This window comes from Asterias amurensis, chromosome 1 (genome assembly GCF_032118995.1).
Source record: "Asterias amurensis chromosome 1, ASM3211899v1".
NCBI classification, from domain to species: Eukaryota; Metazoa; Echinodermata; class Asteroidea; order Forcipulatida; family Asteriidae; genus Asterias; species Asterias amurensis.
In genome coordinates this window covers 26,517,038-26,533,058 of record NC_092648.1, presented here as the reverse complement: position 1 = coordinate 26,533,058, position 16,021 = coordinate 26,517,038, and the positions used below count along the sequence as shown (strand labels likewise).

At 38.2% G+C, this 16,021-nt stretch overlaps 1 protein-coding gene across 2 annotated transcripts in view; it reads left to right on the top strand.

Annotated features, from left to right (window-relative positions):
- Positions 1-15,694, top strand: part of LOC139934870 (ryanodine receptor 2-like) — a 248,027-nt gene extending 232,333 nt beyond the window's left edge. For both annotated transcript variants that reach the window (XM_071929299.1, XM_071929290.1), the window contains 14 exons: positions 344-430; positions 878-1,120; positions 1,546-1,676; positions 2,324-2,366; positions 3,111-3,226; positions 4,391-4,451; positions 5,636-5,782; positions 6,208-6,339; positions 7,083-7,131; positions 7,551-7,658; positions 8,599-8,663; positions 9,381-9,481; positions 10,149-10,200; positions 10,657-15,694. In XM_071929299.1, the coding sequence (XP_071785400.1) occupies positions 344-430; positions 878-1,120; positions 1,546-1,676; positions 2,324-2,366; positions 3,111-3,226; positions 4,391-4,451; positions 5,636-5,782; positions 6,208-6,339; positions 7,083-7,131; positions 7,551-7,658; positions 8,599-8,663; positions 9,381-9,481; positions 10,149-10,200; positions 10,657-10,746 (1,425 nt within the window). In that variant the 3' untranslated portion in view covers positions 10,747-15,694. The remainder of the gene's footprint in view (positions 1-343; positions 431-877; positions 1,121-1,545; positions 1,677-2,323; positions 2,367-3,110; positions 3,227-4,390; positions 4,452-5,635; positions 5,783-6,207; positions 6,340-7,082; positions 7,132-7,550; positions 7,659-8,598; positions 8,664-9,380; positions 9,482-10,148; positions 10,201-10,656) is intronic.
- Positions 15,695-16,021: the final 327 nt, after the last annotated feature.

Genomic DNA, 16,021 nt, shown 5'->3' with positions numbered 1-16,021 from the left:
GGACACTATTGGTAATTGTCAAAGACCAGTCTTCTCACTTGCTGTATCTCAGCATATGCATAAAATAACAAACCTGTGAAAATTTGAGCTCAATTGGTTGTCAAAGTTGCGAGATAAAAATGAAAGAAAAAACACCCTTGTCACACGAAGTTATGAGCTTTTATATACTTGTTACCAAGTAAGGTTCTCTGCTAATAAATACTTTGATTAATTACCAATAGTGTCCACTGCTTTTAATATTCTGTTCCCACTATGTGAATTCTAAAATAATCATACGCAAGGGTAACATTTTGCAGAGCTTTCATTTTGAAATTTTTGTCTGTGTGTCTTTTTAACCATGCAGAGTTTCTTCGCCCGTAATTTCTACAACATCAAGTACTTGGCCCTCATCCTGGCCTTCATCATCAATCTCTGTCTTCTCTTCTTCCGGGTAAGCTAGATCCCCTTTCACACGAGAGCAATTTAGCAAGGGTCCCTTGCTAAGATGTAGCATGGTTGTAATATTTTACAAATTGTACCTCGTGTGAAAGGACAGCAAATTTTGTACTGTCCAGGGGCCCTTGTAAAGTTTTGTTAAACACTGGTACATTTTGTCTGAGGACTGGAACAACAACAAAATCTTCCTCTACTAGCGGATGTCTGAAGGACGTGCACAAAATCATCATGTGAAGGGAACCTAAGAATCAAGCAGGGCACAATTTCATGGTTCTGCTTAGCGCGTAATGTTGCATTTACAGCCCGTAAATCTTTACGGAGTTCTGTAAGCTCAGAGTTCTGTGGTTAGCAGAGCAAAAAACATGGCAGTATCTAGAATTAGTGATGTAACATACATGTAACTTAAAACTTTATCATTGCTTGTCATTCACAATTGGCGTAGGTCTCGGCGCATATAGTCACATCCCCAATCCACGTAGACGGCACCTCGTTTGATGATCTCAACACCACATTACCTGATGATGGTGACCCAGCACCGGCCCCTGAGGAGGAACACTTCACAGAGGAAGAGGAATTCATCATCTTACAAGACAGTGTGTTGTATCTTGAACCCCTCCTTAGTCTAATCTGCCTCATCCACACTCTGGTATCCGTCTCCATGATGATTGCTTACTGCGCTCTCAAGGTGAGTCTAGTCTTCAAATAAAATCGGACATTTATGAAAACCTGAAAACCCCTGAGAGTTTTGCTATTCCTATTTTTGTAGAGCATGTCACGTAGGGGAGTTTAAACTTCTGATAAAGACATAGCTGAAGATGTTTAAAACCGGCTGGCTACGCATGTTGGGCGCGCTAGCTCATGTACGCCAATTTAATTACACAGAACGCAAAATAAAACTATTAGTACAAACACGTAATTTATATGTACATGTGCGTAAAAACAACCCAATGCGCACCAAACAGAATTTTTGTAAAGTTATTGTAAATGTTCCTACTTCAAGAAATCGCTCCCAAAATAGATTGTCACAGATTGTGTACAATTTGCAACTTTTGTAGCTGCCCATTCAGACACTGCTTCAGACTCTTGGCTTGTTTCTTTCTTTCTTTCAAGGTTCCCCTAGCCATCTTTAAGCGAGAGAAGGAGATTGCTCGTAAATTGGAATTTGAAGGAATCTGGATTGAGGAGCATCCCACACGGGATGATATAAGAGGACAGTGGGATGCACTCGCCATCAGTACCAGGTACATTTATCCACGAAGCAAAAGTAGTACAATCTATATAGGATTTGAGGTATCAATATATATTTGGTTTGCGGTAACACCATGTGCGTATCTACTTGCCAGGTAGAGTTTGTTCTTAGAGAACTGTCTCGCTTTGTTCTACTACCGCAGAGTAGATGTTCGGAGGTTCGGGAGAATTAGTACAATGAAGTCCCAGCTGATTTCCTACCTTCCGCTCAGATAGTAGTCAATAAGCAGAACAGTTCTTTTCAGAGAACTGAGAAGTCTTCTGAATTCCAAAAAATCTACTCTGCAGTATAAGAGAAGTCTCCCAAGTTCCAGAAAATCTGTTCTGCGGTAGTCGAATATGGTCGAATGTATAGAAAGACAAGTTCTCAAAAGAACATAATCTACCCAGCAATCTACCCATTGGTGTAATAATGCAGTGGTTGTGGGTTCGAATCCCACCCGATTAACTTGTTAAGTTTTACCCTGCTCGACGTAGACATTTCTGATTATTTAGTGCCTATCACACATTGGTGCAATGGTAAAATTTTAATAGTATTTGTTTTTTTGATGTCATTATGCATCAGTTGAATTTGGAAGAAAAAAAAATCAAATTCCTCAATTTTGAATTTTTAATACTTATTAATTTGTTGTCTTTACAGACTCTTTCCGAACAACTACTGGGACAAATTTGTGAAGAGAAAAGTAAGTGACACACAAAATCTGGAATTGCATTGATATTTGTAAACTTTGTGTTATTTACAGTGATATGCAGCTGAGCATTAATGGACACAAAGTTCAAGTTTGTGCATGGACCTATGGTTAACTAGTGGTTGTATATTGTTGGGCATGCCCACAGAAGTTGAAGTGTGAACGTCTCTAGTCGTTTAATGTCAGCGCGACCCTACGGCTTTGAATACTATGGTAAAGTTTGCACAAGGACCAATAGCTAACTAGTGACATATGTTGGACTAGTGCAAATGACTCTAGTCATGTCATGTCAAAGCAATAACTGGTCCACTCTCTGCACTGTGCTGTGAAAAATGCTATTGATAACCAGCTAGCAATGCGACCATGCCCGGTAGGCTGGTTCCAAATAGTTGACTAGTGTAGTCCATATCGTCGACTAGACAGAGGTTCAGGCTTATGTAGTTTAACTGTAGTCATCAACAGTTCTTGGGCGAACTTGATCATACATGTAGGTGACACTAAAGCCCGGTTCATACTTCCTGCGAGTGCGAATGCGATGTGAATTTGACGTGAATTTGGCGTCACAACTCTGTTTTCGCTGCGATATTCGCAGGAGAGTTGAGCTCAACTCAACTGCTGCAAATTATGTGTTGCGAGTTTGTGACGTCAACATTCGTCTTGCATTCACTTTCGCAGGAATTATGAACTGGGCTTTAGGATCAACTTTATGGTCATCTTGCATATCATGTTTTTCTGTAGGTATTGGAGAAATACACGGAGAGCATCGGAGAAGAAAAGTTAAATGAGATTCTTGGACTTGAAAGTGAGGACAATCTTGGATCCCCTAAAGCACACGGAGGACTGATAAGTGCCCTGTAAGTATTCAAAGGGTCAGTGATGTGAACATGATATTTGGAAGGAGGGGAGAGGTGAGGGGGAATTAAAAGTAGAGTCCTCAGAGCTGTAGTAGTTTAAAAGTAGAGATCTTAGATGTATTTAGCTACTCTGATGGACTGATAAGTGCCCTGTAAGTATTCAAAGGGTCAGTGATGTGTTCATATTGGAGAGGAGGTAGGGAAAGGTGTGGAGGTTTACAAATATACCTTTATCATGCTGCCTCCATCTTGGTTATGTTCCTTGTATCCAATAGCAGTAATGAATTATAAAATCCACTGCTAAGAAAGGAACCACACTATTTTTTTCTTCCAGCCTCAGTTTGGTTACAATGGTTCGAATTGGAGAAAAATCTAAATCGCCACACCATGAAATGTCTATAGAGTCAATACTGAGTTTTACTGGGGGATTCATCAGTGTTTTGTGGTTTGTGAAGGGTCGGTGATGTAGGTTTACAAACAGAGTCCGTGCTGAGTTATACTGGGGGATTCATCAGTGTTTTGTGGTATGTGAAGGGTCTGTGATGTATTTATTTTTGAGAGGAGATGGGATAGAGTCCTCAGATGTACAGCTCTACACTAAGGTCTGATAAGAAAGAAACGAGGGATGAAATTTTAAAACCTTTTGGTCATGTCACACCAAGCAATAAACGGACATTTTTTTCCAGGGAAAATTATTTTTACTGCAATTTTTGCCCAATGTCTCATGTGCTGCCAAACCGCAGTGCATTTGGTGGTTGCCTCCAAAGTGCCAGTCAAGACTGCCTTGTGTGTCATGTTAGGGGAGAAATGAGGGGTGGAACTCTAGAAAACTGGGGCAAAGTCACACCTACTAGCAACTTAAAGGGGATTATTTCCAGGGAATTTCAAAGAAGAAACTCAGTTGCATTTCATTTTTTGCCCAATGTTATTTGGGGCAGTATTAAGTTGTATCTTGTGCTGTCAAAGTGCAGTGTGTTGTTGGTTACCTCCAAGGTGCCACTGTCGAGACTTCCTTGTGTGGCATGGCAATTTAGTGTATAAAGCCTCTACCCAGTGTTTGTTCCTGTAAGACTGGATGGGATGCGGACTATTTAAGCATGGGATAGTCTTGTATAAAACAAACCTGAATGACCCATGGAGTATTTGCCTTTTCTTCTTTCTCAGGTTAAATGCTTTGGACTGGAAGTATCAGATCTGGAAGTGTGGAGTCATCTGCACTGATAGGGTGAGGAATGAATTAAGACAAAAGAACCAAAGCGGGATACCAGCTGAAACGCTGGATCATGGATCATGGAGCAATACATTTTGGCTATTAACTATTAGTTTAGAAACTACGGTTGCTGTGTCACCATCAAGTTATTGTTTGATATATGTTTCTGGAATTGCAACCAAGGATGCCCCATAAGTGAACTTAATCACTGTAGCCTGCAAGCCTGGGAAATCTTTAAATAAGAGTGCTTGCTATGTGAACCCCAAAAACTGGAGTTAACCCCTACTCTGTCATGAGTGCTCTGGTTCTTTTACCAATCCTTGTACACAGGACCTATGTACAGCTTAATGTCCCATCTAAAGGACAAAGCAATAATGGTTATAGACACTGGACACTATTGGTAATTGTCAAAGACTAGTCTTCACAGTTGGTGTATCTCAACATATGCATAAAATAACAAACCTGTGAAAATTTGAGCTCAATCGGTCGTTAAAGTTGAGAGATATTAATGAAAGAAACAACACCCTTGTCACACCATGGTCAATAGAATTTGTGTGCTTTCAGATGCTTGATTTCGAGACCTCAAATTCAAAATTTGAGGTTTTGAAATCAAATTCGTGGAAAAATACCTCTTTCTCGAAAACTACGTAAGTTTAAAGGGAGCTGTTTCTCACAATGTTTTATACTATCAACAGCTCCTCATTACTCATTACCAAGTAAGTTTTTATCCTAATAATAATTTTGAGTAATTACCAATAGTGTCCACTGCCTTTGAGTATCTTGCTCAAGGACCCAAGTGCCACAACCGGGACTCGAACCCACACTCAGAAACACCAGAGTCTTTTATTTCAGAAAATTACAACTCGGAGAGAAAATGAAAATGGTGTAACAACAAACCCAACTAGTAGACAGTCACACGATGTTTTATCATTTATATGATGAGTTGTGTTGTTTCCAAAGAGAATGAATGGTTTGAAACCTGGAGGTCTCGATAAGTCCGCTCTTTTGGATCATCTTCAGCTTTTCAAATTTTATTTAAAGATGCCCTTGCAATGCATTTCAGAATAAATTAATACATGTTAAGCTTGGCATTCAAAACCTTCAACAACAACAACTTTACCATCACCCAGTTGTTCTCAAAATAATTGAAGTGTATTATCACTGTTTATTGATTAACTGCTCTTTGTGTTTGGTTTCAGTCGTTCCTGTACATAGCCTGGTATTTGACCTTCTCAATGCTTGGTCATGTCAATCATTTCTTCTTTGCGGCTCACCTGCTGGATATGGCCATGGGCTTTAAGACGTTACGTACGGTACTCCAATCTGTCACACACAATGGCAAACAGGTACGCTGACATTTTATGAACAAAATTGTCATGAGAGATCAATTTACATCACAAGACCATGAATTGTCCACATTAAGGATGAGCTAGCTAGACCAATCGTTCACTTTAAAGACACTGGACACTATTGGTTATTGTCAAAGACCAGTCTTCTCATTTGGTGTGTCTCAACATATGCATAAAATAACAAACCTGGGAAAATTTGAGCTCAATTGGTCGTTAAAGTGGCGAGATAACTATGAAAGAAAAAAACACCCTGAAAAAAAACACATGAAGTTGTGTGCTTTCAGATGCTTGATTTTGAGACCTCAAGTTCTAAATATGAGGTCTCAAAATCAAATTCGTCCACTAGAATCTCTAACAAATAAAGGTTATCCCGTTTTAGCTCAATCACTATTTACACTCTTTGCTCTTTTGCCATTATCTAGTTGATGTTGACTGTGCTGATGACGTGTGTGATCATCTATCTGTACACCGTGCTGGCCTTCAATTTCTTCCGCAAGTTTTATATGAAGGATGAGGATGGTCAGATTGAGCATAAGTGCCACAACATGATGACTGTAAGTCCTTAAACCTTCCAATCTATCAGATGTTTTTTATTGTCAACAATGTATATATGAAAAAACAATTTCTTTAAAGATAGTGGACACTATTGGTAATTGTCAAAGACCAGTCTTCTCACTTGCTGTATCTCAACATATGCATAAGATAACAAACCTGTGAAAATTTCAGCTCAATCGGTCATCGAAGTTGCGAGATAATAATGAAAAATAAAACACCCTTGTCACACGAAGTGGTGTGCTTTCTATGCTTGATTTCGGGACCTCATGTTCTAAATCTGAGGTCTCGAAATCAAATTCGTGGAAAATTACTTCTTTCTCGAAAACTACATTACTTCAGAGGGAGCCGTTTCTCACAATGTTTTATACTATCAACCTCTCCCCATTACTCGTAACCAAGTAAGTTTTTATGCTAAAAAATATTTTGAGTAATTACCAATAGTGTCCACTGCCTTTAAGGGCTGTACGCTGTTTGTGGTTTTATGGGGTGAGGCGGGGAAAGATGCAAAATATTGCATAGACACCTTCTGTGTGAGCATTTCAATGTCACCTTTGTGAATGGCCCATCCATTACCTCTCGCATGTAATTCAAAGTAGCTTTGTCTGATTGTATTCTTCTTTTGCTTAATTGTAATACCTTTGTACATGATCAATTGATTCTTTAAAAAAAAAAAAGTTTTGTTAGTATGATTGTCGACTCTAAAAGATCTCTTCACATTTTGTTTGTGTTTTATTTTCTACAGTGTTTCATCTTCCACTTGCACTCTGGTCTAAGAGCAGGAGGCGGTATTGGTGAGCACATTTTGTTCTTTAGTACTAACACGGCTATGATACGAATATTTATGGTCCGGCAAACATTTTTAGAAACAAGTCATGCGGTCTTGGGATAATCAACAAGCCAAAGTCGAGAATCAAACCTAAGCCCTTCTTAATTGTGGAGCAATGTACAAAGCTTCTAACAATCTACTGATAAATCTCTGAGTGTCTGCGAGGATAGAGGTTGATGTTGTATAGGAAAAAGCCAACAGAGCCAACACTTCACCTGAGGCTGTAGAAAGATTACAGGAATGTTATTGGCTCAATAACCAGGGCACTAATGTGAAGCGCATTTGCTTCTTTTTTTTGTAAAACAAGTTATTATTATTATTATTATTATTATTATTATTTCATCCCAACTTTGATGAGAGCCTCCATGTTTCCTTCTCCTACAGCTGATGAGATTGAGCCGCCAGACGGTGACGATAACGAGCTCTACCGCATCATCTTTGATATTACCTTCTTCTTCTTCGTCATCATCATCCTACTCGCCATCATCCAAGGTGAGTGTTGTTTTTTTCTTTCTGTCTTTCTTTCTTTATTTAGATGATCTTAACAGCCAATCTCTCTCATACAATTAGCTTTTTAATGTCCATGATTGTTTATAGCATAAAGTTTTGGGGTCAGACCTAAGTAACCTGCTTCTCAAGCAGTTACATGGGTCTGACCCATATGAGTCAGGACAATGACTTCACAGGCTGGGGTCAGACTTGAGTTGACCCTAATCGAATGCACTCTTTAACCCTTTAGAAATAATTAATGATCATGTAAATTTATAATGGTTCCACCAGGAGATGCTGGGGTTGATTTCACAAAGATAGTTCTAAATTAGGACTAGTCCTAGCTAGGAGATATTGAAAACTTAAGGCTAGTGCTAAGTTGGACTAAGTTTTGGACTTGTTTTGAGTTAGCCTATGTTACTTGAGCTAAGACTAGTCTGCACTTTTTATGCAATCCATCAGTGAATGCTTTTCATTACCCCATGATTGAAAATGGAATCTTTTAGAACTGGGCTATAAGCAAGCAGGCAAGAATTTCTCAAAGTGAAGATGGAAGTGTCGTGGCCGAGGGGTTAAGAGCACCGAATTCAAACTCTGGTGTTTCTGATCAGCAGAGTGTGGGTTCGAATCCCAAGCTGTGACACTTGTGTCCTTAAGCAAGACGTAAAGCCCTTGGTCCCATGTGTTGTGTTACGCATGAAGAACATAGGTGAACTTATCGAAAAGAGAAGGGGTTAGCCCCGGGGTTCCTGGTTGTGGCTGGTGTATGCGCCGTAGCACCTTGTAAACCCTTATAAGGTGCTACATAATTGTGTCTCAGAATTCATCAGTGCAATAACCTATCCTTCTGTGCCTTGAGTACATTGTTTGGTAGATACCCGGCTATATATAAGACTGCGATATTATTTTTATTATTAAGATGCATCTGTGTTTATTCTTATAGGTTTAATCATTGATGCGTTTGGAGAATTGAGAGATCAACTGGAGCAAGTCAAGGAAGACATGGAGGTAAGATGGCTACAATTGCGGCCCCCCCACCCCAATTATTTGAAATGTAGCTTAAGCTTTTGCAAACTGCCTACCAAGCAAAAGGACCTATGGTATAAATGCAAAGTAGATAGTTAGCGGTCTGATGTTTTGACCCTAGCAGAGTCTTTCTGGAAGGCTAAAAAGGAAGTATCAGCAAGGGTCAAAGGTCAGGGCAATAACTTTTTTTTTTTTTTAAAGTATTTATTTGATAGACCCGTGCCTTGGCCGCCATTGCTGAGGTCAAACAAAGGAAGCGTGTATGCGCCACTCCCAACTCTCTCCCTCAGCCAATTATAGCTCTTCATTGACCTCAGTGAGGGTAATAAGGGTTTTGTGACAGCATATGGAAGGGTATTGCGAGAGACCAAAACCTTTAAACTTGTGAATGACTTCCATTAAAAACAACAATAAAATCAGTACATACAATACACTAAAGAAATTTACTCTGAACAAACATTTTTGGCCTAAACCACTGCAGAAGGCGAACTATTTATAGTTCAAAAGTAATCTGATTTTGGGTTGAACAAGGACAAATTGACTTGAGTGGGATTTGATCAAACAATCTCCGGATTGAAAACTCACCTGGTCAGTTTCCCTTGGGTCTTTAATTGTTTTGTATTAAAAAATAATCTTTAACCATTTATGTAACCGACTATATGCTGATTGTGTTTTTGATTCATTCTGTTTTGTTTATAGACAAAATGCTTCATCTGTGGTATCGGAAGCGAATACTTTGACAAAATGCCCCACGGCTTTGACTTGCATACATCCAAGGAGCACGACCTGTCTAACTACATGTAAGTATTTCTGTTCCTTTCATGATAATAATTTGGGGGGCTTATCGTACTTACTCGCAGCTAAGAGCTGAATTGCATGCAAGAGGGCCTCTGGCTGCCAGCCACATCAACCCATTATGACCACGGAGCACAGCCAAGATCAAAAGTGTTTGGTTTTTCGCGAGGGAGGAAAACCGGATGGTCTGGTAAACCCTTGTGGCACAGCAGAGAACCAACGTACATCTCAACTCACATTATTATGGCCCCGGCCGGGAATGGAACCGGGGTCACCTTGGTGAGAGGCGAGTGGTCTACGCACAAGCCAACCATGCCACCCATGATGTGCTTGTGTGTGAAGCGCAAGCCTTTCACTACCAAAGTGTGTTGAGTTGTGCATTGGTTTTCTCCTATCCAAAATGTTTTCTCTGGGGCCGCCAGTTTTCAATCTCTGGCTGTGCTCCAGGCTGGGTCGATGTTGCTGGCTGCAAAAGGCACCCTTGCATACCAGCAGCTCAAACACGTTGTTGCTGCGTCCTTCACAATTTAGTTTCTCAGCTGCGAGCAAGAATGATTAGCCTTCAGAACGAATGTTGTTATTATTTGCGGCTCAATTTCAAAATTTACTCTCAGATGTGCATCTCTTCAGATTCATTATTAAATTTGTTCTGATGTATTTTTGTTCCTGTAGGTTCTTCCTTATGTATCTCATCAACAAACCAGAAACTGAACATACAGGGCAGGTATGTATGACACTGAGTCACTGCTTTTTATTTTTATCAAAGGCAAACTTGCTGCAAATATGAGAAAATTTCATAGAGCTGCTTAACAGTAGGCAATTTTTCCTGCTAACTATAGTAAGTAAAATTTGGCTGAAAGTGTGAGCGTATTTCACAGGTAAGCAAGAAAATAAGGCAGCCAGCTTGCCCTTTCACCTGAAGACGAGCAGATACTGTTCAAAACGTCAAGACAAACCAACTCTTTTCACAGCCAACACTTCCTCAAAAGAGATTTACACATGGTTGAACCCGCAAGTTTACTATTTATTTATAGTTTCTTACTGTGTGTGTTCCACAGTCACAAAATGACTCTGTCTCGTAGACAATTTTCAATTTTGTTTACAATTTGATTTAAGCCAATGATTGAACAATCATTTCAAAATTTGACCCCAAACATGAATCTATGTGTTTGATCTACAGGAGTCGTACGTCTGGCAGCTGTATCAACGTCGATGCTGGGATTTCTTCCCCGTTGGTGACTGTTTCCGCAAGCAGTATGAGGAAGAATAATCTGACTTCATGCATCCTCACACTCTTCTGTTGCTGCTGGTGAAATCATAGTCAGTACTCATGAACACAGATGATCTTACTAACGTCTTGATCGGAATAAGTTTTATGTTCTCAGAGACTAAATAGAGAGACACTTTGAGAGTGGGTGGAAGGCATCTGTTATCAGCAGAAACGTTTAGTGCAGCGGAGCAAGAAAAAAAACTGCAGGTCACAGAGATTTTTGATTGAGCGGGGAATGGGTTACCAGCCAGTGACAGCTGGTTTCCTTCTTTTGTTCAGCAGCTCTGCATGGTGGTCTCGGAGGGCTTAAGATGGAGGGTGTGAGGCAGGAGGGTGTGAGGTGACCTTAACGTCTGCCTGTATGTTCAGAACCAGAACCTCTCTGCCAAGCAGTGAATTTAAGAAGTAGTAAACCAAGCAAATCTCGACAGGCATATTCTGACATCTTGAAACCATTGGGGAATCTTCTAGTCAGACTTAACACAAGAAGGAAGTAGAAATTATCCACTTTTGGTGGGTCCCAATGTTTGAATATGTTTTACGTCTTGCAGTTAAGGGGTGGGTTTTCGCATTTATAACCAATAACTGTTTGGGTTAAATTGGCCAGTTAATGACTGACCAAAATACCGAAACAGTTGGTGGTTACAGCAGTGAAAACGCACACAAGGACAGCGGAAGGCATCACATCTATTCAAATGTACCAAGCCTTAGGATGGTCTAGTGGAGTCAGTGAAAACTGAGATGATTGCTTATTTTATACCAAATCAGTTATGCGGATTTCCTGCATTCTTAACTGGTATTATAAGCATGTCCCTGTGTGTAATAATTATCAGTTTAATGACAAACCCATATTGCTGTGTGATCAATAACCGATGTGTATGTTGGAGTTTAGTGTGTGTGAATTAACACCCAACAGGAACCACGGTTCTGTAAAAAATGTCCCCTTTGTCGGGTGCTGTGCCAACTTCTTAAAGGTCATGGAGTGCTGACCTTAAGATTGTGACCCTTGACCTTTTGCATATTACATGTCATGTTGGGTCTGTACGAAAATGCAAAGCATTTTACAGTACATCACATACGAGGGAATCACTCTTTGTGAAGTTATGGAATGAAGTTATTTTTTATTTGAAAAAAGTTATACAAATATATTTTGCCTGATTTCAGAGTATTATTGAATTTATTATTTGAGAAATTCATGACAGAAAAATATATCACATAAATAAAATTCAAGGCTGAATTGTTGTGGCATGGAATTTCAGCAGATTTATGCTAGATTTAATCACAGCTGCAATATTGTGATGAGTTAGAAATTAAAAAAAAATAAAAAAAAATTAAACAATGACTGATTTTAATCGTGCAAAGGACACAACTCATCAAAAATCTGTCTCTGGGAAAAAACAACAACTCATCGATTCTTCAGCAATGAAATTTAACAAACAAATTTTTGTTTAGTGCATCTCATGATAAAGTGTGATTTATGTTCAATGTTTTTAGAGGAACCTGTATTCAGTAGATTGATTTATTACCAAAACAAACTCTTTTTGAAAAAGGGATGGAATGTTTGACTTTATGTTGTTTTCTTTACTATAAACCAAAGTTTATTATTGATATTGGGGCTGTTGTTCAGTATATTGTGTTGCAATATGAATTATATTTGTTTTTGTTATATATCTGTGTATTCTGTTTGTCCTTGTATTGTATAAAAGAAGAAAACAACAAATCAATTGTTTATACCAAATCATTAATATATTAAGATTTAATGTGCATTTAAGAGAAGAATTTACAGAGAATTGTGAAAGATAAACAATGACTTATTAACTTGAAATTTAATGAAAATAAGTTGGTCTGAAAAAAAAAAAATTGAACTAAAAAATAGTGATTAAGTATAATCTTCTTCACATGAAACTACATAAAGAATTTAGATAGTGTGTGGGTGTGTCAAGTAAAACCTTTAACAGGTTGATTTTTTGTTGTTTAGAAAATCACTTTAGCAACATCCTTCTGATCAAAAGACCTAAAAAGGAGGTTTGGTGTTCGATGCGGGGAGATTGCATGACTTTGGGGCATGAGGACTATCCTGTTTTTAGAGTTGTAGTGACTTGTGTCGTGCCCCAACAATAGACCTACCCGGATCTGTCCCTATGCCCCACCACATCCCATAAACCTTCCCAGTTAAAATGACTGGAAAACAACAGGAGGCTGAAAACAGAGGGTACGAATACTAAACATTCTACCGTTGTTGGTCCAGTTGGAGTCAACTATGATGTAGATGTTTTTTCTTGAAAATGCTAAAAGAAATTGCTTCCGGGGGGAAAAAAAAAAAAAATCAAATTGGTTGTGTTGAGAATTTTGGGTGTGATGATTGTTAGATTTAAAACTTGCAGGAGTAGTGACTGTGGAGTCAATTGAAAACTTCTTGTCTTTATTTAGGCTCACAGAACTAATATCTGCTGACAGGTTTAGTGCCAAAGTGTTAAGCGCCGTTCATATTTTACGTGGAAGTGAATTCAAAGCAAACAACCAAGCAATTGCGTAGACCCTGTTTTCCAATTGTGACGCGAGGAAATTCGCTTCGCTTGCACAATTCACATGAAGTATGAATTGGTAAATGAATAGATGGGAAAGCCTATGAAATCTCCAAACTGTGATGGATCGGTCAACAACCAAACCAAGCTGCAGGAGAATTGGGCAGGAAGGTTGAATTATTTGAGTTAGTTTTATTTTTCAGTGTGAAGATGTGGTTTAAGTGTGGTGTGGCGCTGGGAAGCCAATGTGATGTGTACAACAGAATATAAAGTACTCTATTTTCACTCAATATTTTATATATCTGTATATATATACATTGTTGTTGTTTTTTTTTCTTCTTGGCTTTGTTCCTATACAATTCACTTAGACAAAGCAGTTTGTAATCATGCTGGATTTTAATGTTGATATGACTTCGAATTTATTATAGAGGTTTGTTTTTGTGGGTATAATACAAAATAAAATCGAACAATATTTGAGGTTCTGTATGCTGATGTGTGTGGCACCACCAATGGAGTCTGTCTTCAATGAAAATCATGTGCCTTGATATTTACACCTTCTTTTTTTTAACAATAAAATGCTACGTTTGTATAATAAAGACAGTTAAAATAAGAAAGTTGAATACCCTTTTCTTGGCAATGCTTAATCATGTAAATCTCCACATTGATAAATTAATGTAAACTTTCTTAAAGACATTTGAAAATCTAAAAACATTAGAAAATCGTACATACATGTACTTATACATAGCTTAGGTACTACTAACTTGTTTGAGCAAGAAATTTCTTTTCAAGAGTTTGGTTTCTGATTATTGGTTACCATAGTTATATAGTCTTCTTTTAAGAATTTGCTGATTTGACCTTTACTTCGGAGAGAATTTTGTCATAGTTTAAATAACGGCACTCTCACGTTTTCTTGTAGCTGTTGTCTGATAGTGTTTGAAATGACCCAAGTATGCGTGCATTATGTAAATACATCTTTTCTGAGAGGTTTTAAGCTGAACCCAGCACAGCTTTTTAATCTCAACTTGTTTTCCTAAATCGTTGCTGAGCATTCACGGATTAGATTTTGCATCCGTAAAGTGAACATCATGGAACTGCAGAGATACAAAACAGCAATTCTATGGAAATTAACTGAACTGGCTCTTATCATTCACTAATTATGCATGATAAATTGTTAACGACTTTTACTTCTTATCAACTCCCTATCTGTCTCCTATCTCAACAGCCGGGTCTGGTTTTTAAAGACACTGAACACTATTGGTAATTGTCAAAGACCAGTCTTCTCACTTGGTGTATCTCAACAAATGCACACAATAACAAACCTGTGAGAATTTGAGCTCAATTGGTCGTCGGATTTGCGAGATAACTTTTAAAGAAAAAAAACACCCTTGTCACACGAATGCATAACTTTTGTTCTTGTGAATTTGTTATTAAGTTGTTTATATGCTGATGGATTATCGAATAATGATGTTTACTGTCATTAGATTTGCTTGAGTTGCGGACATGTATTGTTAATCACACTTTTCTTGCACTTTCCAAGAATGTTTGGTTTATTATCACGCAAATGTTTTTATTTTCACTGCAGCAAAAAAGAAATTGTTGTTTATAAATATTTATCATTTATTAAAACTACAAAAAGGTTTTGTATTATGAAGATGACCCTAACTTACTTGATTGTTACTTGTGTGTAGCTGTTTAGTGGGGCAGATAGGGGAAACATTTGAAGGAATTGTGTCTTTGAAGATCAAGTGTGGAATTTGGGTCTCGGTCAAAAGAAGTCACAGGGAAGATGGCTGTCACAGATTAGACCTTTGAAAGGATACGTAGAATAACAAGCAATTTTCATATTTTTCAAAGTGGTTGCCATTGCTTGGTAGGGCTTCAGACAAGAGAATGGAGCCTGAAGCCGAACCCAAAGCCGAATAAGTGGATTCGAAAAGGGGCTATTTTTGTTTCCAAGGACAAGTCTGCAATGGCCCTATACACAAATATCTTTCCCCTGAAATACTCTGTGTGACAAATTCCATGCCTTTACCATCAAAGGCAAAATCCCATCACCTACATGCCCTACTAATAACAATCCAATGATTTCTGATCAACTTTCTTGTGTAAAATATGAATACGATCTTTGTGAATTTAGAGAGTTTATTTAAAATAATTTTATTAGAAAACTTAACTTGATTGGGGGGGGGGGGGCTTGTTACTTGCATGCTTTCTTCTGAGTGGGGTTTAATTGTCTGAACTTCAGCCAACAATTTTTGTGACATATTTCTGTGAATTGATAGACAAACTTTGTCCAACTGTTTCTACAAGTGTATGTTCGTTTTCATCATGTGTGCAATTTGAAGTGCAACATCAAATTACATTGCAGTTTGGACTTCAGAATTTTTGAAATAAATGTTTTAGAACAAGCACATTGTAATAAAGCTAGTTTGTCATGCCTTATTTTGTCAATTCTTACCCCTGAAATCACAGCTGCAAAGTGTTTTATCAAAACACTGCAGAGTCTTAGCCTTGGGTTTCATCTTCACAAAAATTACTTGAAGGGAGTTATGAAGTTTATATCCACAATAATTATAACTGGTGGAAATACTATCCTAATTTGGGGTTGGGAACAATGCAAAAATGTATTTGTCAATATCTTTGTTTTGAGGTGCCAGTCAGAAGCCATAACCCATTGACTGCCATGTAGCCAGGGATCACACCAAAGTTAAAGGCAGTGGACACTATTGGTAATTACTCAAAATAATTAT